General features: G+C 42.9%; 1 protein-coding gene across 2 annotated transcripts in view; it reads right to left on the reverse strand.

The window, feature by feature from the left end:
- Positions 1 to 25,311, reverse strand: part of DNAH6 (dynein axonemal heavy chain 6) — a 1,211,389-nt gene that overhangs the window by 107,069 nt on the left and 1,079,009 nt on the right. For both annotated transcript variants that reach the window (XM_069236637.1, XM_069236634.1), the window contains exon 69: positions 21,157 to 21,276. In XM_069236637.1, coding sequence (XP_069092738.1) covers positions 21,157 to 21,276 — 120 coding nt within the window. The remainder of the gene's footprint in view (positions 1 to 21,156; positions 21,277 to 25,311) is intronic.

Raw genomic sequence — 25,311 nt, forward strand, 5'->3', positions numbered from 1 at the left:
CTATTTTTTGTACATCGCAATTAGGAAATCGCAATTTGGAATGTAAAAGTGAGTCACTGCGATTCCTAATGGGGTTGCAATGGACCTACTTCATAAATATTAATGAGGTAGGTCACAGTTTGCAACCCATTAGGAATTGCAGCAATCACAGGGATTGGGGCCTGCAGGGATCAGCAGACCACCATGTCTAGACATTCACGCAGGGAGCCAATAACTCTCATGCTCATAGCAGTGTGGCGCTTAGAATTGACTTGCATCTGTCAACTGTTTTACTTTTCATTTTCAATTTATCTGGAACAAAAAGTCTAGTTAGGAATCTACAATGCTAATAGCTCTAACTCGAGCAAACGCAAGACCCATTGCATTGCAAATGCTTGTTAGATTTTGCCAGCACAGTGCTTGAGCTGTGCTTGTAAAGTCTTCTGTTTTTAATTTAAAAAAAATCTTAAAAGGGCTTACATCCCGCCCACAGGCCACACATTACTTATGATTTGTAGGCTTCACCAGTCACTGTCCTTTTCTTGCTTCTAAGTGGTCAGCACCGCTTCTGACGCCATCAGCGAGAACTTCCTCTCTTCTTTCCTTGCTATTGGTTGTTCCCTAGCGCTTGGACTAAGTACCCCTTCTGGTTGGCAGTCAGTGGCTGCCTGCTGGTGTCCTACAACTGGCCGCACGCACTGCAGAGGTACTTTTCCTGATACTTGTTTCCCCCCACTCCATATAATGCATGTGTTTAGCACAAACTCGACCGAACGCAACGGAGCGCTTTACTTGAGCACCAGTTGTATTTCAGACAAACAGGGAGAGATTAAGTGATTTGCCCAGAATCATAGCATGTTGAGCCGATGCCGAGACTCAAACCCGGTTCTCCAGCTGCAAAGTCGGCTGCTCTATGCTTCTGTTGTACTGTTGGTGTCACGTGTCACTAGTAACACAAATACTCTATTTGATAAATATTTAATGTACAGAGTGGCATACTTCCGTTTATGCATGACATGATAATTTATTTCTTTTAGGAAACCGATAATATTCTGTCCTTTTTGCTAATTTTAAACTCTGTGCAATGAAAGTAACAGTGTTGAAAAATGGTGGTCATCTTTATCACCTGTACAGAATAATGAATGACAGAGACAAAGGGCTAACACTGTGTGGACTGGAAAAGAGCGCAAGTTATCAAGTGAAAACCGAGCAGTTTCAAAACAGGACGTTCTCGGAGAGAGGAATGCAATGTGTATAATAAGATGATTGAATTAAGCAGGGTGTTTAATCTTTTTCTGTTATTTATGATGGCTATTTATTAGAAGTTTAATTGCAAAATGTACTATTAAAAGATCACAGGTTTTGAATATCAAGTTAATCAATTTACCGTTTTTTAACCCCATTTAGAATACCAGTAAGGTAATCGGAGATCCTGCCTTTCCGAAATTGCTGGTTTGGTATTCTAGAGCCGGAGATGCTTACATGAATGATGCCATTGTCTATTTTCATGCACACCAGGCACAAATATGGATCCAGTACATAAGGGGTCAGCGGTCAAAGGGCACATAAAGCTGGGAATTAATTTAATTATTTTACAGAAAGCTGGAGTTAGAGAGCGAACAGCACACTGGGTAAGTAGGTGTGAATAATAAGGCGATTGTGGTTTTTGGAGCCAAGTAGGATAGATGACAGCAGAAGGGAGTTAAGTCCCCCCCCCCACACCCGCAATGCAAGTGGAAGGTTCTTTCCCATGCTCCTGATTTTATTACAAGACCAGAGGCTCCTATTATGCTTCGTTTTCTTGTTTTAATTCAAATAGCAGCCAAGAAAAAACAAGAACTACATATCCAATGAACCTTTGAAAGAAAAGAGTCGTAAATGAAGTCACAAAGGAACAACCATTAGTAAGATCGTATGCCCAATAACTGTCTTAACTGCGAGCAACAAGTCGTCTTTTCTTGCTGCTCGCAGTCAAGATAAGTTATATATTTTTGTGATGTGTATGCTTATATATTTATTTAGTTGTGGTGTTTGTGTTGACGTTTCGTTTTCTGTTTCATAAATCCTTTAATGAAACGTGCTGTCCGCTGGGTGCATGAGCGCTTCCCTTTTTCTGTTATTTTATGAGGCAAACGTTCTTCTCGAAAGTTCGTCTCTCTTTGACTCACCGTTTTGAGGTGACGCACCTCACTCGCTTGCCACTTGCTGCCCTGGATCCTTCGGTTTGACTATACTTCTCTATAGCACGTCCAATCGTTTCCTCCGGTTCTTCGTCCTTTCCTCCCTCCAGGCGGAGTCACCCTGGTGTGTCCCGCCCACTATCAGCCTCTTTGGTGCTTTTGGGAGTGTCTTTGTACTAGTACACTCCCCTTGCCCACGCCCCTTGCCCAGTCTATATCTTTAACCCCTTCTTAAGTGCTGTATGTTTTTTTTAAAGAATAGTTGTATTTATTTTTTCTCTTTTTGTTGATGCTTAATAATTAAGCTAATTTGGGGGATTTTCATTTGTGAGCTTTCCGGCCCTTTTCAACTATTTTAAATATTTGTAAAGATGTCAAAGGACAGATTAATGATGAGGATATTCAGGATTTTCGTGCTAATTTAAACACTTATATTCAGGACTCTGTCCAGCAAGCTGTTTCAGGTTCCATGTTACAGGTGTCAAACAAATTGGAAATTTCTTTAAAAAAATTGGCTTCCCAAAATTCTAATATTTCTGATTTAAATAAAGGGAAGAAACATACCCTTACTAAGGGTCCATCTACCTCATTCACTGAAGGTTCTTCCCAACGTTCTGGTCCTTCCCCCCATAAGGAGGCTAATAACGTGGAAAAGGGTCCCTTGCAACTTAAGATTACCCATTTGAGGGACACGGATGATGATATGGAGTTTGATGATGTGGATGATGATAATGACCAGGATTCTGACAGTCTCTGGCAAGGGCCTCTAGAGAAAAGGCGCAAAATTTCTCTATCTGATTTGGATAACTCATCAAGCAACGTTAATTTCACTGTTCTTGATTGTATGGGGGAACCGATGTTTAATCCTACCTTAATACATCACCTGAATTCTTCAGAATGGTTCCCGTCTGACCATGTGGCTGATTATGTCTCTCTCCATCTGAGACATTCATTGGATAAATCCACTAGAAACAAATTACGTTCTGAATTTCCACGTCCCTTTCTTCCTCATAATATTACTTCCACTCCCGCTATTGATCCAAATATCGTCTTATGTTTCTTTAAGTATGGTAAGGACTCTAAAAGAGGGGTGGATAGGGCCTGGTCAGTTTGTCAAGACAGGCTTTTGGATTTAGTAGGTCCTCTGACTAGAATCCTTGATTTAGCAGAGGCGGCTAGGCTGGAAGGTTCACAAATAGATCCTGATGTCCTATCTTGCTGGGCCCAAAGAGCAATATGTATTTTGGGCAATGCGAACACCGCCATTTCTCAAGAGAGGCATAAAAGTATTTTGTTAAAGATGGGCCCTAAGTTGGGCAGCTTGGCTACCAGGGAGGAAGGACAACAAGCCAATGGGCTTCTTTTTGGGGACTCTTTTGTTAAAGAGCTGAGCAAATATGTATCTACTTTTGCCACTCTGGACAAAGCTCAGTTCTCCTTGAAAAAGATCTTCAATTCCAGAGTTTTTGGCAGGGCCGGTAAAGGGAGTCGTCACTTTACCGGCCGTTTTGCATCCCGTGGTGGCAGCTACTTCAGAGGCTCTTCTTGCTACTCACACGAATACAAACCTCAGTTCTACCCTCAAAGGGGAAGAGCATTTAGGAGCAGAGGTTTCCATCCAAGATGAGGACAGGTCTTAGGTAAGAAGTTTCAATTTGGTCCTCTCCCTATGGGAGGGCGTTTGGCTCACTTTCTTCCAAGTCGGTACCAAATTACTGCAGATCCATGGGTTCTTCAAACAGTTCAAGGGTATTGCACAGACCTTTATCAAACCCCTCGTCAAACTCACCCTCCACCTCCTTTGAGATTTTCCCTAGAACAAACCTGCTTAATCAATCTGGAGATTCTTTCTTTGATTTCGAAGAATGTGATACAGAAAGCACGTTTTCATCCATCGGGTTTTCTCAATACCATTTTTCTGGTTCAAAAGAAAAACAAACAATTTCGTCCAGTAATCAATCTAAAAATGTTCAACAATTATGTAGTTTACAATCATTTCAAAATGGAAACTATTCCCCATCTCAGAGACATTCTGCTGGAGGGCGATTGGTTGGTACACTTAGATCTGCAAGACGCTTATTTCGCTATTCCTGTCCATCCATTCTACAGAAAATTCCTACACATTTCAATGGGAAGGTTCAATCTTCCAATTCACAGCTCTTCCATTCGGGCTCACTTCCGCACCTTGGTGCTTCACAAAGGTAATGAAACCAGTAGTGGCTCATCTAAGAGCACAAGGAATAAGATTAATCATTTATTTAGACGATTTTCTCATTATGGCCCAGAACAAGGATACCCTATTGTGTCATTTGCACATCTTTTGCATTCCCTAGGTTTTCTAGTCAACATGAAGAAGTCTTTTATTGTTCCCTCAACTCAGATAGAATTTCTGGGGTTTCTTATAGATACCAAAACGATGTCTTTGTCTCTCCCTCAGCAAAAAGCAAATCGAAGAAAACATGAACTTCGGCAAGTTCTCAATCTTTCTGTGCTTTTGCTTTGGTCCCTGGCAAGAATCGTGGGTCTCTTGGCCTCTTCTATCCAGGCGATATTTCCAGGTCCCTTACATTACAGAGCCCTTCAGAGGCTGAAGATTCAACATCTTCGCAAAGGTCTTCTTTATTCGGACATAATCCATTTAGATCGGGAGTCTCAGGCAGACCTACAGTGGTGGCTCGATCATTTGGAAGCCTGGAACGGAAGAGCAATTTTCTCTTCGGCCCCAGATCTAGTATTAGAATCAGATGCAAGTCGGACAGCTTGGGGTGCAAGAAGTGGCAACATCTCGACTGGAGGTGTATGATCAGAGAAGGAGTCCGCACTGCACATCAATTGTTTAGAGATACTTGCAGGCTCCTTTGCACTGCAGACTTTCGCAAAGGCCAAGGTAAGTTGTTCTATTCTTCTAAATATGGACAATATCTCCGTGGTAAAATACATCAATCATCTTGGAGGAACAAAATCAAAACCTCTAGCAGATGTAGCCAAGAGTTTTGGGGAGTTTTGCCTCCTTCGGAAACTGTCAGTCCGAGCACAATATCTTCCAGGAAAACTGAACATCATAGCGCATTGGTGCTCCTGACATCTAAAAGACTCCAGCGACTGGTGCCTTCACCCTTCAGTATTGAACAACCTTCCTTTGAAATTCGGTGTAACTCCTTTTCTGCAAACTCAGCCTTGGTTCCCTTCAGTTCTAGAGTTGTCAATTAATTTTCCAGTTTTAATTCCAACCTTTCCCAGTCTTCTTCTGAACCCAGAGGATCGTCCTCACAACATGATTCTCAATCATTCACTAACCTTGGTAGCATGGAAAATTTTGGGGCAGCCTGAAGAACCCCTGAATTTCGGAAGAAGCTGCCCAGTACATCTTCCACTCTTGGGCTCCGGGAACAACAAAAGCTTATAAGTCCACCTGGCTGGTCTGGTGTAGCTGGTGTTTGGACAGGAACTCAAATCCCTTTTCAGCCGATGGAACTTTAATCATTAATTTTTTAGCTTCTTTGGCTTCCTAAGGTAAGACATACAGAACTGTAAATACTTAAAGATCTGCTATTTCTCGTCTTTTGAAGGGAGTAAGATTTTCTAATCCTCCTGCTTCTAAATGCAATCATTTGTGGGATGTTAATTTAATTCTGAATTTGTTTATTTCCTGGTAGGATAATGAATTTCCTTTTCTTAAATAGCTTTCAGCAAAATTAACAACTTTGCTATGTTTAGTTTCATTGAAACATGTACCTGGTGTTAAGGCTGTAGATGTTTGCTCACGCAGATTTCTCCTACTGTTGTGTCATTCAGAATTCATAGAAGAACAAAAACAAATCTGTCCATGGTTCATTATCCGTACTTTCCTTCACATCCTAAACTCTGTGTTGGAAACTGCTTAAAAGTTTATATTGCAAAAACTGCGGATTTAAGAACATCCTCGTCTCCCCAGTTGTTGATTTCCTTTTTGAAACCTTTTAAACCTGTATCTTCTCCTACCCTTGCTCGTTGGATTAAGTGGATTATGTCCCTCGCGGGTATTGACACCAGTTCTTTTGGAGCACATTCCGCCAGAGGAGCTATGGCTTCTAAGGCCTTCTGGGTGGGTGCCCGCTTGGAGGACATTCTTAGATTGGCAGACTAGTCTAATGTTTCCACTTTTAGAACTTTGTATTGTAAACCAATTTCAAATGTTGCTGATTCTGTTATTAATATGCTTTAAACAAGTATAATAGGAGCCTCCGGTCTTGTAATACAATTCAGATTTTCCTAGCTCTAGTGAAGGAAAGTCTAGATTTTTTTAAAGACACAGAAGAAAATGGCCAGAAACAAAAGGTGGGTTTGACGCAACAGGCACCCTCAATCTTAAAAGACGCAGTGGGTTGCTCATCCCCAATGTGATTGATGATCCAGACAATAAAGGCCCATGCGGAGGAGGGCTCAAGAATAAGATTATTAACCAGATATAGTGAAATTGACAACTGAATTTGGCTTTCATCTGTTTTATCAGCGGAATGCCACAAAGATTGAAATGGAGCATGGTAATCTGAGCATCTGCGCTTGGAATATGGGAGACCTTGCATTGAAAATCAAAGGCGCTTTGCTGTAGTAGTACTTCAACAAGTTTGATATTATTTTTTGTTCAAGAGGCACAATCCAGCATTCCATTAATTGGGTTCACTGAACACAACAGGTTGGCATCCAAAAGTAGCATTTATGGAAGAGCAAAAGGTTGTTTAACCACCTATGTGAACTCTAACCTAACAGCAAAGGTCAAGTCGCTAGATATAAACGAGCCATGGTTACTGGCACAACGCCTGGACGAGTGGGAGAAGCAGCTGACACCCCTGTTGGTCCTGGTTAATATTTATATTAACCCAAAAGAAAAAGCAGCAATCATGGAGAATTTGATCAACCTGGTCCTGGTATGGAAAGGAGACACATGGATGGCAAACTTGGAAATCACTAGTGACTTCCAACTGAATCTCTTCCAAGATACAAATGAGGACGGTGACAAAGCACCAAATGCCCTTCCGCATTAAAGCTATCCCTCATGTAGAAGGCATGATAATGTTAGGAACAACTTCTGAGGGCCTGTGAGCTAGCTGGACTGATAATGTTGAATGGCTGTCTTCCAGGGGACATCCCACCATCTCGGACAAGGTCCTATGACAAAATGATCTTCAATCTTGATTACACCACTGTGAGTGCCAGTTTGTATAGCAGGGTAGTTGATTTCAAATTCAATCAGAGACCAAAGAGTGATCACCAACCACAAAACATCTGGCTCAGTGCCAACACAACTGCTCTGGACTGTGCCTGGATAGTGCAAGAAGATGCTCACACTGAGAACCTAAAGGGCCTCAAATGGAGTCCGGACAACATTGGAGATTTAGCAGGAGGTGTGGTGGGGATTCCGAAAGCAGTATCAGTTAGTGAGCTGAATCCAATAAAGGCATGGGAATGTCACTCGGAGTATTTAGTGGCAAGGTGCCCAGCCAACAGCTCACATAGAGGTATAAGTATCATGCGTAATAGGACCATCAACTGGCCAAAGTAAATTTTCCATATTAGATCTCAGATTAATAGAGCTCGCCAGAAATTACGGTGCTCACTGCAGAATTGAGAATTGTTAAAGTGCCTTCAAACTGATCGCAAGGGGTTAAAAAGAAAGGGTCTGGTCGCATACGAAAGGCCAGCATGAAGCGTTGTGGGCAAGCTCGACATGGGCCCCAGGGTGGCAAACAATGCTAGTAGAAATAAGGAACAATGGGTGCATTTTTTAAAAGAACATTCAAAGAGATTTGCAGATGCTTTTTCTGCCCCTGGACTCCGTGCGGGCCATTCAATATGGCACTTACCAAAAACAACAGTAATGATGATATTTAGACATCTTAGAATATTCAACTGCTTCACTTGTAAAAGCTATTGAAAACTCACATACTAACTCTGCACCTGGTCCCAATGGAAAATCGACAGCCCTTATGAAAGAAAACATTATGGTTTGGGCAAGCTTCCTGACCACAATGTTCAAGTACATACTGTTGACCGAAAGAATTCCAGAGAGTTGGAGAAGGTCAGTTATTCATCCCACTTTTAAAGGTGGGGCAGCTGCCTCCCCACGTAATTACCGACTGATAGGCCTGTTAGATGTGGACCTTAAATACATTTCAACCTTACTCCTGCAAGATCTCTTGGAGTGGGCAATAGAGGGTAGAAGTTTGCTGATGACTCAAACGGGGTTCACCAAAAAGCAAGGGACTCTTTCTAATCTGATGGCCATGGGACTTATCATGAAATGGGCATCTGACACCCACACTCCGCTATTCATGTGTTTTTTGGATTTTAAAGTGGCTTTTGTGGGTGGGGAATTCTGCCAAAGCTTTTGAGGGCAATTCAGCAGTTATACACAAATACCTAGGTTAAGATCAAGGTAGGGTGCGGGCACTGCCAGTCCAGAGAGGTCAGCACCTCCCTAGGATTGAAGCCGGGATGTGTGTATTATCACCACTTTTGTTCAACCTGTTTATCTTGCATCTCCCACGTCCCTTGCCGAGCTGGTGTCGCATGCACAGGGTTTAGGTGGCTAACCGTTGAGCAACATCCTATATGCAGATGATCTGCTTTTGTTAAGCAATACCCGAGTAGGCCTTCAAAGACTGATCAACAGGCTTGCTGAGTGCTAAACCAATAATCATTTGGAAATCAACCTCAAAAAGACCAAAGTTATACCCCTAAATTGCCAAATTTCCAAACAGGGGAAATGGTACCTCAATGTGTCCACGGTCAATGGAACAGCAACCTACATGTACCTAGGGTTCCAACTGGATCTGAGGGCTTCCTTTGTTGCAAAAAAAAGCCATTATAGGGAAAACAAATGTGCTAACCGTTGCCTTTTCCAATTTAGAAAAACGCCTGTGGGGGCACAAACTAAAAGCATTGATTAAGATGATAAAATCAAAACTGACTCCCACCATATCCTATGGAGGTGAGATAATGCTGGGTGAAGACGCAGACAACTTGGAGAAGCTTATATTATGAACATAAAAACTGGTGTTTCAGCTACCAAAGTCTGCCTCCCTCACCAAGGTAAAACTTGAATTTTCTCTGGTAAAACAATGCTTGACCAGACAAGGGGCTTTTTTTTAGATGCTGTCACCCCTTAAGGAGTGCCCCTGAAGATACATTAGCACACCTCGCTTGGGCAGAAATTAATCTACAAAGAGGAGAAAAATCACTATGCAAAGTACCTACAGAACAGTACTGAGAACCTAGGCCTTGCAGAGTTATGGCAACTGAACAAGAGTGAACATTTCTTCAAGAAAGCCCTGCATAAACGCATCCAGCAGAAAAGCCGCCTGGAGGATAAAGCAACATTAGGAAAATGAGCACGTGGTTGGTTGGTGATAAATTCTTATGCTACTTGCAAGGACCATTAAGAGGGAACTTATAAAAATGTGCTTTGGTCTTCTTCCATCTTTAGACTTTACACCTAAATGGCAGAAGAGGGAACAATCGGAGGACACATTGTGCTGCCAGTGTCATCAGGTGAAGGAAACGTTCATACACACAATTTGTTCATGCCCTAATATTCTAGTGCACCAGAAGGCACGATTATGTAAAGAGGTTTTAGCTCTGGGAGTAAGAACCTGCAGGTCGGCAGCCACGGAGGCCATAAACCCACAAACATTTATGCTGAACATTTGATTGGTGCAGTTTCTAGCAATTTTTAATGAACGGATAAAGGCACTGTAGTTACTGAAAATCTCACATGGTTTAGATAAGGGCATATGCCAAAAGGGGAACTCTAGAAAGTCTCTATTTTTATTTTCCATGGGTTTCTAGGAGGCCCATAAGAGAAATTTGGCCCCCTATCTCATGATTTGTAAATTAATTAAATTGGTGAGCTGCTAGGAGAAGGGTACGAGGGACACTGCCCCCTATCCTGTCTATTTTGGGCCTTTTTGTCTTCGGTCAGCTTCAACCAAGTGTTCTGGATTTTGTTATAATGCCTTATGGACACATGGTAGCTCCTGTTCACAATAATGTATGCATTACGCCCCCTGCTTGTTTGTGTACGATGTTCTCTTTCTCCTGAGCATCCCAGCTGCTCTGGCAGGGTTTGGCAACGAACTACAAGTTCCTTCACATATAGACCTGTGGGAAATTAATTAGTTTTCATGCTTTTATGTATAGCATGTCCGTTGATTGCGCGCATAATCACAGTTGGCACGATTGCACTTTATAGCATGAATGGTTGGATAGGAGGCCATTTAAATTTGCCTATGTATGTTCTATGCTCCTGATCATCAGCACAAAGCACCTCTTTGCTCAACGCTTAGCATGTCCCATGTTCTCGACCGCTTGCACACTGCACTTTTTGCACACCTTTCCTGCATTCAGTTAAGCTGAAACAGGTATGATTTACTGATTTTTAAATTGTTTAACCTTGTTGTTTTTAGTCTTGCAGATGAAAGTAGGATTTTATGATTGCTTGGCTTGTCCTGGTTTATGGTTTCTATTAACTAATAAACTAACTACAACAACATTGAGCTTTCACTTGACTTTACAACCAAATATTGATCTATTAAAAATGCAACTCGCAAAATCTCTGAAAAATAGTCATCACTCAGGGAGATAACACAATCTGATTTGGTGAACATAGTTACCTGGTCAAGCCATCAAATAATTTATCTGATCCTATTTCAGCGAAAATAGATTCAGACCTCTAGACTGTAATTTTAGCCATTTTTGAAACCACAAAATCAATGGGTTTCACTATGGATAAGAACCTCATTCTTCACACGTGCATGAATCGGCATAAATACCTTAGAAGAAATTTGCTCAATCAATCAATCTTCTGAGGTATATTAAGCCCCTTTTATGAGCTGAAGAATTCAAAACTGCAGTACAATCACATTGCCCTAGTATAATAGGAATCCTCGTAGCCCTGCTAGGAGCCTCCCATTATGATGCAGCATGGCTGATATCCGCTTCCAAAACCTCTGAACACATAACTCTCATTCTGATCACTTTTAACTGGCTCCACACAGATACCAGAATTCTATTTAACTTAGCCTGTGTAATACACAAGGAACTCTATAAAGACTGAACTATTCGTCACACAAGTTCAGCATGACAGGTGGATCTTGTGAACTTCGAATTGCATTCTCTCTTTGACTGGGGTCTCCGATCTTTTTAAAAAAAATCCAAATCACTGAATCCTTTCTTTTGGGGAAGTGCCCCAAAAACCAACTCCACTTATTTCATTTTCAAGAAAGAATTAAAATTTCTGCTTCTCCAACATCAGTTCTTGATATGATTCAAATACTAGTCAGCTGCTAATAAGAAGGATTATTGTGGGTTACCTGTTAAATCTGTTTCAGAACCTATGTTTCTGAGGCTATGTAGATGCTTAAGTATTTATGAGTTTAAGAGGATTCAATCCATTTAATTATCCTCATATGACCCTCTATTACTGACTTGACCCGAGATTATTTAAGAACAACTGCCCAACCATTTTAATCTCTAATAACACATGCTGAGTATATATTTATCAATCCTTTAATCTTTGTATCACTGTGATAGTAAAGAGCTCTGTTGCCCATGATGGGTCTGGTTCCAACTATCTAAAACAACATATAAATAAATATAAACAAATATAATATCAGTATTATCTTTCCTGTTTTCATACTGAAAGTATCCAGAAGTCCATGAATTTGTTTTCAAAATGCCAACAGGATTGATTTGAAGACCTGGATGTTGAGATAGCACCAGGAATGGGAGCCTTTTTATCAGTGATATCGAAAACTCATGATGCTGGAATTGAGGTTGATTCTTAAATATTGTCAGAAGTGCCAAAGGCGGATTGTACATTTCAAACATACCTTTCTCACATGTCCACACACTCCACTCTTCTAGACAGAAGATTATGGAAAAAAACGATGTGATTTTAGAATACCCAATAAAGAAAAATGATAAAATATATTTTAATAAATAATTAATCTACAGAGCTATTTAATTATATTATAGGTATAAAAAGCCTTTCCAGTAGGACCAAACTAATACTTAGGAAGGTATTAGTATGCAAATTTATAACTGAACCAATGAGTTGCCTAGAGAAGACTGAAATGCTTACCTTCACATCCAGAACCAGAATGCCTACTTTTAAAGTGTGCAGGAACATGTTTAAAGTTAATCTGTATTCCATTGGTAAACTAGGACTGTTTAAGTGAGCCTCTGCTTTCAGTCGAGTGTAGCAATCTTGTATGACTATGGACATGTAGCTGTGGCGCTCATTGTCTTTTTTATTCAAAACACTCTTTATAGTTACAGAATATAAGAATGTAGGCTCTTAATTAGGATGGATGCTAGTCTTCCACAAGGAATGAGACCACAAAACATGTTAGGGTAAAACACAGTTTCAATAATTTAAACCTGGACTCAACACTGGTAACTGTGGCACAAAGCAGAAAGGCATTATTTAGGAAAATGTGTAAAGTATTTAGCAGTCAGAAACAGTTAAAATGTAAACCCACAATTAAATGAAAATCCCACAGCCAATTTATAAAAATAGAGAAAATGGCAAAGCTCCAATAGGGGGAATCAACAATACAATTTTTAAAAAAAGATTTGAGGTAGAAAGCACCAATAAAAATCAGTCACTTCGCGGCTGATTGGGATCAAGGTGCGGTTTCAGGCTAAACGTGATGGAGGATAGGTTAGATATACTAAGTGGACTTGTCTCAGGTAAAGGTTTTATCTTTTGACTTAGTCTCTGAAAAGGAAGTCAAAGTCCTCCAGCAAGGCCATGGTTGCAGGCAGTTTCCAACAAAATCCTCTCAAAGTAAGAGCGCTGCTGGATGAAGTCCCACTGAAGCCACTGGTTTTTGCTGGAAAAGCTCCAGTGTTAAAGGCCCAAAAGTCCTCTAGTCGAGCGGATTCTTTTTGTGCCTTTCCCCAGTCACGATTTCTACTTTTAGACTCGGTCCCTTTTATGTAGCTAAAATTTCTCCAGCGGAACAAACCTGAAGCTGTCTCTGATTAAGGGCCTGATTTAGATATTGGTGGAGGGGTATACTCTGTCACAAACGTGACAGATATCGCGTCTGCCATATTAAGATCCCATTTTCCCATGTGCAGAGACATGAAGAACACTGACTACAGGTGTGGATAATTTGGGGCCCTGAAAGGGATACAGCCCTCTCTCTCTAGAAATCTATTCGCACAGCGGGAAGGATGGGTGGGTCAATAAGGAATCCGCAGCTAGATAGAGGGCCTTATAATTTCAGCGGACGGAAAAGCCCGTCCGCCAAAATTCAGACAGGTAGGTTGCCACCATTGTGGCAGCCTCCCTGCTGGGCCCATTACGAGTTTCCCGCTGGGTCAGCAGGTGGAAACATTAGTTTCCGCCTGCTGGCCCAGCGGGAAACGGCCTACACACCATTGTGTCTGGCTCACAATAGAGCCGACGGCAAAGCTATAGTGCGCAGGGTGCACCAGCACCTTCACAATGTTCACTGCCTGCAAAGCCAGAGGGCCGGGGAGCCATGCCAAGTGCATGGGCAGTGAAACCGCTATGAAATTGCTGGCAGAAAAATAAGTCATAATCCCCAGAGCAGCACTGTCCTGGAGGATTAGGACAGCCATGACCGCCAGACCGCCAAGACGACTAATCCTGGAGGAGATTCCTTACCTTAAAATAGATACCCAAGCAATACCATCCCCAGCGGTGGGTCTGCGGACTAATTTCAGACGAGGAAGTCATACAGGCCCAAACAAGCAAAATGCCAGTCATGACAAACTTGGCTGTCCAAGCCGTAATGTTTGGTGAACGTGTGCAGGGAAACCCATTTTGTTGTTTGGCAGCTATCCAGGACTAGAATTCCATGTGCTAATGCAGTGGTTGTAGCTTTGGCTCTGGTAGAATGAGTGTGTAAACCCTCAGGGGTTTGTTTCTTGGCCAATGCATAGCAGATTTTAATGAAGAGGATGACCCACCTGGGGATGGTTTGTTTCTGCACACCATGACCCCTTTTAGCTCCGACTTACCCCACGAGGAGCTGATCGTACATCCAGAACTCTTGTGTGGAGTCAAGGTAGAACAACAATGCTTGTTTGGGGTCCTGACCATAGAGACATTCCTCATCCTCGGAAGAGTGAGGTGCAGCACAGAAAATATGTAAGGTGATGCACTGACATACATGAAAAGGTGTGACTTTGGAAGAAAAGAGGCCAGTGGGTGAAGCACCACTTTTTCAATATGGATGGATAAATAGGGAGGCTTAGATGATAAGGCCTGCAGCGCACTAACTCGTCAGGCAGATGATATAGCCATGAGGAAAGTGGTTTTGATTGCAGGGGACAATTATGAAGTGGCTCAAAAGGAACACACTTTAAAAATGTAAGAACCGGATTTAAGTCCCACTGAGGCATGAAAAAAGAAGAAGGGGTGAAAAAGATGAACCAGTCCTTTCAAGAATCTATGTACAATAGAGGATTTGAAAAGAGAGGGTTGATCAAATAATCTGAAGAATCCAGGAATAGTAGGAAGATAGCCTCTGAGAGTGTCCAGAGCAGAGCTCTGCTGGGCAAGAGACAAAATAAAGAGAAAAAGTTGACAAAAAGGGCAGGAAATGGGGTTACCATTTCTGTTGGAACACCAAGCCACAAATTTTATCCACCGGCAGGCGTATACCATCTTAGTGGTGGGACGCCTGGCTGCCAAGGTGACATTTCAGACTTCAGAAGGAAGGTCAAAAGCTATCACCTGCTACCACTTAATCTCCATGAAAGAAGGCAGAGACTGGACAGGTTCGGGTAGAGAACCCTTTCCTGCTGCTGCAACAGAAAATCAACCCGAAGAGGCAGCCTGATTGGAGAATCGATGGCCATGCTCAGTAGCTCAGGAGTGCATACTTTCTGTGTCCAGTCCGGAGCCACCAGAATAACTTGGGACCAGTCATACTTGATCTTCTTGAGAACTCTGGGCAGGAATAGTATAGGTGGAGAGGTATACGGGAGGCCTGAGCTTCACCTGAGATGAGAAGCGTCTCCAAGTAAGAGATGCCTTGGAAACTCCAGTGCGCAAAACTGCTGACATTGCACGTTTTGGCAGCAGCAAAAAGATCTAACCAAGACTCTCCCCACTGCTCAAAAGAGACCTTGCACCACCTCTGGATGGAGATGCCATTCGTGATCCGTCTTTGACTGAGTTCATTCGCACTAGTGTTCAGAGAATCTGTCAAATGTTGAACCATCAGGGATATGCCCTTAGGCTCCAGCCATCTCCAGAGATGGAGTGCTACTTGACAAAGGGTCCATGGCCCCACCCAGCCCTGTTTGTTGGAGTACCACATGTGGGTGATGTTGTCCGTGAACACCTGAACAAGTATTCCCTTGATGAAGGGTAGAAAGGCTTTCAATGCCAGTCGGATTGCTTGGAGTTCCAGCAAATTGATGTGGAGTCCGGACTCTGCCAGAGATCAGAGTCCTCTGATCTCCACCTTTACCAGATGCCCGCCCCATCCCAGGAGTGGCACATCTGGCACTACTGTGAGATCTGATTGGGGAAAGGAGAAGGATCTGCTGCTGATCCGATCACAGTTAGTTAGTTAGCCTCCACTGCAGACCTTTTGAAGTTTGCAGTTCCCTCCGAGCTCTGGACCATGTCAGAGATATTCCCCTGATGCTGGGACCTCAAGTCCAACTGTAGAGCCTGCATTTGCCAATGAGCATGTGTCACCACCAGGATACAGGAGGCCATGAGTCCCAACAGCCTCAGAGTCTGCCTCACCGAAACTCAGGATAGAGGCTGAAACATCGGTACCATTGCCTGAATATTCTGGACTCGCTGCTCAGGAGGATAAGACTGAAGCTGCACTGTGTCCAGAACAGCTCCAATGAAATGGAGCATCTGAGAGGGGGTTCAGGTGTGACTTGGGCATGTTTATATTGAACCCCTGCAAGTGCAGGAGGCTCAACATAGTGCGGAGGTGGGAGATGACAGCCTGGGGCAAGCCAGACTTCAACAGCCAGTCATCAAGATAGGGAAAGACTGACACCCCTGTTTTCCGCAGATGAGCTGCAACCACCGCCTTCACCTTGGTGAATACCCAAGGAGTGCATATCAGGCCAAAGGGGAGCATGGCAAACTGGAAATGCTTCTGGCCGACTGAACCGCAGGTAATGTCTGTGGGCAGGCAAGACAGGGAAATGAGAATATGCGTCCTGCAAGCCCAACGCTACCATCCAGTGTCCTGAGTCCAGGGCAGACAGAACCCAAGCCAAGGTGAGGATCTTGAATTTCTCCTTCTTGAAAAAAGTAGTTGAGGGCATATTGAATTTCTCCTTCTTGAGATAGTAGGGATCAAGTCTAGGATAGGACAAAGGCCTCCATCCTTCTTCAGCATCAGAAAGAAGCGGGAATAGCAACCACAACCTACTTCTGGCATCAAGGCCCTCTCTAGGCTACCCTGGCCGAGAGATTTACAACTTTCATGTGGAGAAGAGAATGATGACCCTCATCAGCTGGGCATGCAATTATGGCATAGGTGAAGGAAAAGTCACGAAGGGGAAAGAGTAGCCCTTTCGGACTATCTGCAAAACCCACTTGTCCGATGTTACAGAATACCACCTGGACAGATGATGATGTATCCTGCTACCAACTGGGTGCCCGTGATGTTATAAGGGCATATTAGGAGGGTTTGGAGGCAGGTGCTGTGGGTGGGGGGTGGTCAACCTACCTGAACTATGGCTATCTGATCCTCAAGTTTTGTGGATACCGTGCCCTTGACTGCGCAGAGACAGGGGAGCAAGTGCAGCATGGTGGCTGGCCAGGAACTGGCGCAGTTGGTAGCCTCTTCCATAGCCACCGAAGGGATGGAAAGTGGACTGGGAATGGCACAGAAGATAAGCCTGTAGCCTGGCTGTCCTTAAATCTCTTGAGTGCTTTGTCTCCGAAGAGACAGGAGCCATCAAAGAGCATGTCCATCAAAGAAGATGTGACATCCTCATTAAAGCCAGTAGTATGTATCCAGACATGGCACCTAAGGGTCAAAAAAACCTCTCTGCCTAGTGAGTCGGTGGTGTCAAGTTCACATCAAGCTGTGAACTTTTTTGCATCTCTCCCATCGGCAACTGCTTGGGGGGGCATGGCCCGGGCCTACTCAGTAATCGTAGGCAGCAATTGAGCAACTGTATCCCACTGAGAGTATACGTTGCGGCCCAAAAGGCATGCCGTGTTCACAGACCACAAAGCCAGACTAGCGGAAGAAAACATCTTCTTCCCAAGGGTCTCTAGCCTCATGGATTCCCTATCCGGAGGAGTGGTAGGTAATGCACCAGTGTTGACATGGGCGCTGGAAGCCTGGACCACCAAACTATCAGGGGTGGGTGTTGCGTGAGGAAACTGCTGTAAGTTTATTTTAGGATATACAATGGGACATTTTTATAGCTCTGGAACTGCGGCCTGGGGCCTTTCCCCTAGTTACAAGCCATTTTTATTCCTCCTGTTATTTTAGCACAGCTTCACTTTTAGTAGAGATGTTTTATTATTTTTATCAGATGCCCTTCCATGCAGAATTTGATATTCATTTCTTTGCACGCCACTTTCATCCCGTGCTTAACCCAAGGCTGCACATGATAAATACTGGGTATTGCAGGTGCAAAGAGTATGATGTCAACCCATCACAGAAAAATATATTTTGTCAAATCAAAGCAGTTCTTAGAAGAACAACATGTTTTATAATGAAACACTACACTGACCCCACCACATCAGAGGGGACATTCCAGCCAGCCATTTTATGCTGCACGTCTTCGTCGCAGTTGTTGCTGAAACTCTGAGACTTCTCTCTATCCATGTGGGAGGCCTTCCAGCAGACCAACAGACCTCTTTTCTATCTATAGCACAGGTATGGGGAAAAGGATTCCTTCCGGGGACTAGACGGGCAGCTTAGGACTAACACTGCTATTGCTCTCATGTAGAATCTTAGTAGTGCAGGTAGGGGTTTTAGAATGACTCTTGTGACAGTATGGTGGGACTTTTCCTCGGTTTCACATTTCTAGTCACTGCTCTAATAGTGTTGTGTTTCATTATCCTAATAATCACAATTCATGCCTTTTAGAAATGGGGCTTCTGGTTGGCTAGGGTATGCACCTCAGCCAGGCAGAACCTACCCACTCTAGTCATGGCAAGGGAGTTACACGTCCAAGATAACCCCTGCTCACCCCCTTGGTAGCTTGGCACGAGCAGTCAGGCTTAACCCGGAGGCAATGTGTAAAGCGTTTGCACAACACACACAACACATGTGACGCAATATCCCCACCACAAAGGAAACACAACACCAGATTATATGAAAATATACTGTATTGTACACAACGCAATTATCAGACCAAACATCACATATCAGTACTATCCTGCTACCTTAGCAGTTGTCAGAACGTTACACATTAGTTACTCTGCAAATTAGCAGTAGTCACACATAACACACAGGTTACTCGGTATTCTGCAACATAAGCAGTAGTCAGGAAACACGTTATTACATCACAGCACTTGTCATAAGAATATCATAAAATGCCCATAGTAGGAACATTAGAAAACATATGGCAAGTTAGAAAAACATATTAGCAAGCATGTCCATAAAAGGAACATTTGCATATGCACACAAAATATCATAAAAAAGGTAGGCAATATATAATAATTCACTAAGTCTTTAGTCAGAACTTTAGATTATATATATATGGATCCTTTTAGGGGTAGCTGGTTTGATGAAGGCACCTCCAGTGCCTATAGAACGATAATTGGGGCCCCCGGCGCTCCTCTGCGCAAAATGGGGGCCTCCTGTGAGCATTTGGGACCAAGAGGGGCGGCACGCACCCTCTCAGCATTCCTGACGGGCCCCTCCTGGGACCCGTGATCACTGGGGGGCCCCCCGGGCCTCCACTGGCCCTCCCGTGGGGGGCCAAGGTCACCCAAGACTTTAGGGACAAGAGGGGGGCGGGACACACCCACTCCAATTTGCAACGGGCCCCTCCTGGGGCCCGTGATCTCTAGGGATTCCCCCCTGGGCCTGCGCCGGCCCTCCAATGCGGGGGGGACCAATACAAAGCTCCGAAGGAAGGATGTAGCAGCCTGGCGACGCCGGGAACCTCCGATGAGGTTTCCACCCCGCCTATCCTTGGGCTACCTCAAAGGAGGAGAGCGGGGGCCCAACGAACCTCGGTCCCTCGAGGCACTCATCCTGGAGTGAGTATTGAGCCCGCCGGAGGATCACAACAGGCCCAGCCGAGCCCTGGGAATCCTGCCTGACCGGCAGGCGACTTCCTTCTCTTTCCCTGGGCTGCGGGGGTGCAGGCCCTTAAGTCAGGGCCTTCTGGTGCCCCGGGGGCGCTCCTTGGAGCGATCCTTGCCCCGGGGGCACCGCTAGGAGCACACTTGCTCCAAGTTACTTCTGTCGGCTCTTCCTTGTGCCCCGAGGGCACCAAAACCACCGCGTCTCCGACGTGCTTAAGTAGTGAGGAAACCCGGGCTGCAGCGGTGAATCTCTGCCAGGAGGAGCAGTTCAGATGGAGAGACTCCAGCCGGAAGAGCCTCTGTCAAGACATTAGTGTGTAGCTGAGAGAAAGGGGTAAGATCTATTCCACCACAACTTTCCTTGACTGTCACCAAGGGCAACTGCAGGTCAAGGACTGACGCAGCCTTTGCCAAAACCATCACAAAAGAGGCTCTATCCTCTGTAGCCATGGTAGGGGAAGAAAGCATGCCAGTATCTTGGGAAGTATCCAGGCCACTGACTTCACTTCATCCATTTCATGTTCATAAGGCTGGACTTCTTCAGGGTCCAGTGAGCTCTAGCATTCCTTCCTGAGGCCAAGCCCATAGGAATAGGGCTCAGGACCCAATCTTGGAAGCAAGGCTCTCAATGGCGCCAGATACGTTGTTGAGTGACACTCGATGAGGTTGTGCTCGAGGCACCACAGGCAAACAAGGTTTTGGTCCATCAACAACATCGGCTGGTGACAGGTGCCGCAGGACATCGAAGCTGGCCTTCCTAGATGACATCTTGCCACACCAGGAGGTAAACCTCAAAAAAACTTTGACAAAACTTTGAAAAAAGCTCAGTCAAAAAGGGAATGAAGGAGTAGCTCTTCCTGGATCTGCACTGACTGGCCCGAACACAAAGGGACTGACATCACTGCACCCGGGTGGCACCTATATAGGTGCCACAGATGTCACTTCCGCTGCGGACACCGCTGCTGATGCACATGGAACCGAATAACTCCACCTACCGTCGTGCAGGGGTACTGCAAGCAAAAAATCCTACAGATCCAGTCTGATGCCTGGGATAATTTTATGTTAAGGGATCTGCAACTAGACCTCTCCATCAGATAGTGAAAAAAGCTTTTTGGGGCTAGTCACTGTAGGTACATTCCAACATTAAATTCTTGCATGTACCTCTTCTAAATACTAGGCCGCTATTGTATTGTGGGCTAGAGTCTACTTGAGGGTAACTTGTTTAATATTTAAAGGTGGCAGTTCTTTCCTCACATAAAATGTTATTTTGATTGATTTATATGAAGAAATAAAAGCTGCTGAGTAGGATACAGTCTACACAGGTATGTCTGAAGCCATGTTTTGCTTTCTGTGTCACTCTAATGGATAGAACAATAAGTGCTGCAGTCCACAGGTGACACATTGGTTATTTTCCTGCACCATCTACTATGGCTTTACTGTAGAGTTAAATACATCAGTAGAGAATTAGCTAATTTTACATAATTGTGGGGTCAGAGCACATACACTGGGACCTGGACAACAATGTCTCAGTATCCGGAATTCAAAAAACCACAATACCAGTCAACAAAAAAATTGTACTTTCTCATACAGAACAAATATTACTTGGCACACTGTATATCTATCTGTAAATCATCTTGTGTATAGTAGTAATACTATTATAACAATAATATTGTATTAACTGCAGCTATTGCCATTAAAATATTAAAAAAGAAATCCTCTTACCTGAGTCAGAATACTTATAGCTATCTTCAAGTGTAGAAGGAGAAAAGAACCGTTTTAGCACTGTCCGTAAGCATCTTTGGTCCCAAGCATCAGTGACTCGTCCTCCATATGTAATTTCACCTGGAAATGATCAGCATTGTATTTACATTATTATATATATTGATGTACTTCATTTTTATTTCACCTTACGGTACCTATGATGTTTACAACATGTGGTACCCACCCTTCCTTTTTCTATCTCTTACTTCTGTACCACTATACTACTTAAAGGGACAGTCCAAGCAATCCATATTCATGTATTCCACTAATGCAGTGTGCTGCTGCATTGTGACTATATAATTTTTCTTTGGGCCCAACCCTCTCCTCATCCAAACTAGTACGCCTTGTTCTGTGTTTCGCTTTTTTGTGTGGAAAACTCTGTGACACTCTTTAGGGTTTGGGCCAACTCTACCCCATCGGACACATAGTAATAATGCAGAGTGTCAAATTTTCCTATTCATTATTTTTTAGATCATCATAGGTATTCATATCTGTATATTCCGTTCACCTTTCTCCTCTCCCAATCAAGCTTAATTCTTTAAAAAAACGAAGAAGAATATTTTAAACGCTGTCTATGATAAATAAATATATATATATATATATATATATATATATATATGTATATAGATATTCTGTAGGTTTTTAGCATTACACACACAGTTCTGAACAGTCATCATGTTCATGAGTATGTAAGAGATCTTCATAGCCCAAGATCTCTTTACATGATAGCCAACACGTGTTTCAACCCCTCGTAAAGCCTGCAGGGCGGGGGGAGCGGGGATTCAAGGATAAAAAAATAAAAATGTAATCTAATTTGAGCATTCGTTCTTCACTAAATTGTTTCACCTCTGGTGATCCCTGATGCTTTTAAACCTAGCAAGTGCTCATGCACTAGCACTAGTGCCTTTTTAACAAAAGGAAAAGGAAAAAAAACTTAGAGTGAATTATACCTTGCTCTCTCTTTTTTTTTATATAAAAATGATTTATACTAGAAGTGATTTAGGACAAGTGTGAGGGGAAAGAACAAAGTAAGCAATGAAAGATAAGTACGAAGAAACAACAATAAGAGGATGCAAGATTAATTTTATAAGTGTCTAATAACATGCTGTTAATGTGGTAAAAAGCAGATGTCCAAAAAAGTGAAATCACACTTGATTGCGGCCACTGTCACACTAAGGTAAATTTTGTGTATATTATTTGTTACCTTATTGATTGTAAGGATGTTAAATGACCAAATCTTTTGCCATGTCTTTGTAATAACCTGATATATAAATTTGTAAGGAAGTGTGAATAAATTGGATGTAAGAGTGCAAACGCTAAGGCATAGTGCCATTTAACCAATACCTGCTACCAAAATCCCATATTTAACAATAAGTTTCTGGAAAATAAGCATGTTTCCTAAAATAAAATAGAGGGGTTAAGACAAATGTTGTGGTCCGAGGGCTCTTTGTGCCAACACAGAGGCTTATCATTTCAGTCATTCAAAATACTTTATTCGGCTTAGATCAGCCATAAAAGTTACGTCACAACCAAACAATCACCAAGCTATAAAACCATTAAAATTGTAAAATATAAAACCTAATAATATTATCAATAAGGACGCCATGGTTTAAAAACACTTAAAATAAATTTCAAAACAGCCACAATCACCTCTTCGTTGTCCAGACCCTGCAAATAAGGAAAATCTGCTCTATAAGACCTAAAACCGGTGTGGGTGCAAACATCGCCTTCTCTCATCCAAGTAAAATGTCCAAAATAAAGTAAGATACAGTGTCAATTGATCTGTGGGGGCCTCACAATGAGATGCTAGAAGGGATGGAAACCACATCCCTCTGATAGGGAAAGCCAGTAAAAAGAGCAATGTGCCAAGCCAAAATCTGGCCAGCAGGAACTTATACCTCTCACTATCTATGACCAGTAAATAAAGTGCCATACATGCTTGCATCATCCTTACAGGGCCTCCCCCTTCCTCACGGCCAAATTGCATACGTTCCTTAAGCACAAACTCTAAACAGAGTTCCTTTACTTTACTATGGGGATAGTTTGGACCGGAGTCGGTTAGGCAGTTTTAGACATAACACAGTGCTTTGAACTGGACACGGCGTTCAATTTGGAGATCACAAAGCATGCAAATAATAGGGTAAAACTTTGGAGGATGAAGAAGCAATCTAGCTGCCGCATTTTGCACCACCTGCAGATGTATGATAAAGCATTTCTTAGCACCTAGATTTAGGATGTTTCCATGGTCTATAATTGAGGTAAATAAAGCTTGAGCGACCGTTCTTTGGGCAGAGATAGGAGGAGAGCACATTTTTTCTTTTTTAGCCATCTTAGGATGTCGTAACAGGTGACAGCGATCATTGTACTTTGGTGGGCCCGCTGACAGGGAAATTCCTAAACCACAAATGTTTCCCCAAGTATGAGCAATATCTGGACAGAATATATCCGCCTCAGGCTCAGCACTTGTATGTAAAATTTAGACTGGGCATTCTACTGCTGAACACTGTCACCGTAAGATGGGGAAAAGCAGGTTATCAATCTAGTGACTGCCCATTTTTTACATCACATAATGGTACCAAAGCCCATTTTCTCTTCTTCTGCCCCAAAAGTTGAAAGCCTCATCTAAAGTAGACTATTGCAGTATGCAAGTCACTCGGGGTCATGAACCATTAGGATTTTGAAAAGTGACATGAGTGACCGGAATGTGTTTGCTGTTTCTCGATTTTTGCTGTAGGCATGACAATTGAGAAAAAAGTGGACTCCCAACTAGGTATTGCTGAAATCAAATGTGCTTCTATAATATGTAAATGTAAAAGGTATTGGGTTGGAACCAGTCATTTAGCTGTTCCTAAGAAATGGCACTTAACTGCTGTGATCATTCTCTATTGTCTAATTTATAACGAAGTACTGCCTATCATGATCATTGTTATTTGGGTTAGACCGTCTGGGGTTTTGGTGGAATATGCAATGTTTATGTGTTTAATGCACTTTATCTAAAGATTTTTGTAAACAGGGTTTTTAATGTATTGTTTCTATCTGATGAGTTATAGAACTCTCTTATTTTATTTATTGATTTACTTATTGTTGTGTCCGGAAAACTTATTTTATGTTTTTAAGCCAAAATAAAGATTATTAGATATAACTGGTGGCCAATGGATAGTTCATTGTCTAGCCAAACTCCTAAATTCATAACCACTGAAATTGGGTTCGGGATAGTGTCCATTACCTCCGGCTATAGAGGGGTACTCCAGAGATGGGGATTGTTGCCTACCAACAACACCTCAGTTTTATGCCATTTAGGAAAATGGTGTTCATCCACGTAGAAACTTGTATGAGACACCTATTCAAGGCAGCTGTACTGTTAGTTTCCTGGGATGACAGAGACAGAGACCACAATCTGGGTGTCATCTTCATTTAACAGAGCAAAGTTTTCGACTATGTCTGCAAGTGGTAGAGATTGAACAGGGTGGGACTTAATGTGGAGCCTTGAAGAACTCCAAAAGGAAGGGGATAAAACTTAGAGCAGTACTTGTGAGAGTCACCTGAAAGAACCAATCTTGCAAAAAAGAGCTTAGCCAAGATAAAGCAGTGTATTGTACACCCATATGCTCCAGTCCTTTCCAAAAGTAGGTTGTGGTTCACTGTTTCAAAAGCAGCACTGAGGTCAAGAAGAATTAACGCTGAAGTGCAACCCATTCTCAGTTATTGCCTCAGATAGTCTGTGAGTGCCAGAAGTGCTGACTCCGTGCTATGTTCTGCTCGAAAGCCTGACTGAGAATGATGAAACAGGCTGCTAGTTTCTGCAAATGATGTAAGCTGTCTATTCCCATGTTTTCAAGCACTTTAGATAGAGTGGGCAGAAGGGAGATTGGTCTATAATTTGACCAGATGAGAGGGTCCGCATTAGGGTTTTTCAGCAAAGGCTTGACCATTACATGTTTCAATACAGTTGGAACAATGCCTTCCAAAAGAGAGGTATTTAGGCTTGAATAAGTATCTCCAAGGACTGTGGTTCGAGCTGGCAGAAGACCGATGGAGGGCAAGGGTCAAGGGCTGAGCCTGACTTAATAGAGGACAGCAGAGAGAGAAAAGACAGCTGGTCCAGAGGAAATAAGA

This window comes from Pleurodeles waltl, chromosome 1_2, assembly GCF_031143425.1.
Source record: "Pleurodeles waltl isolate 20211129_DDA chromosome 1_2, aPleWal1.hap1.20221129, whole genome shotgun sequence".
Classification (NCBI taxonomy): Eukaryota; Metazoa; Chordata; class Amphibia; order Caudata; family Salamandridae; genus Pleurodeles; species Pleurodeles waltl.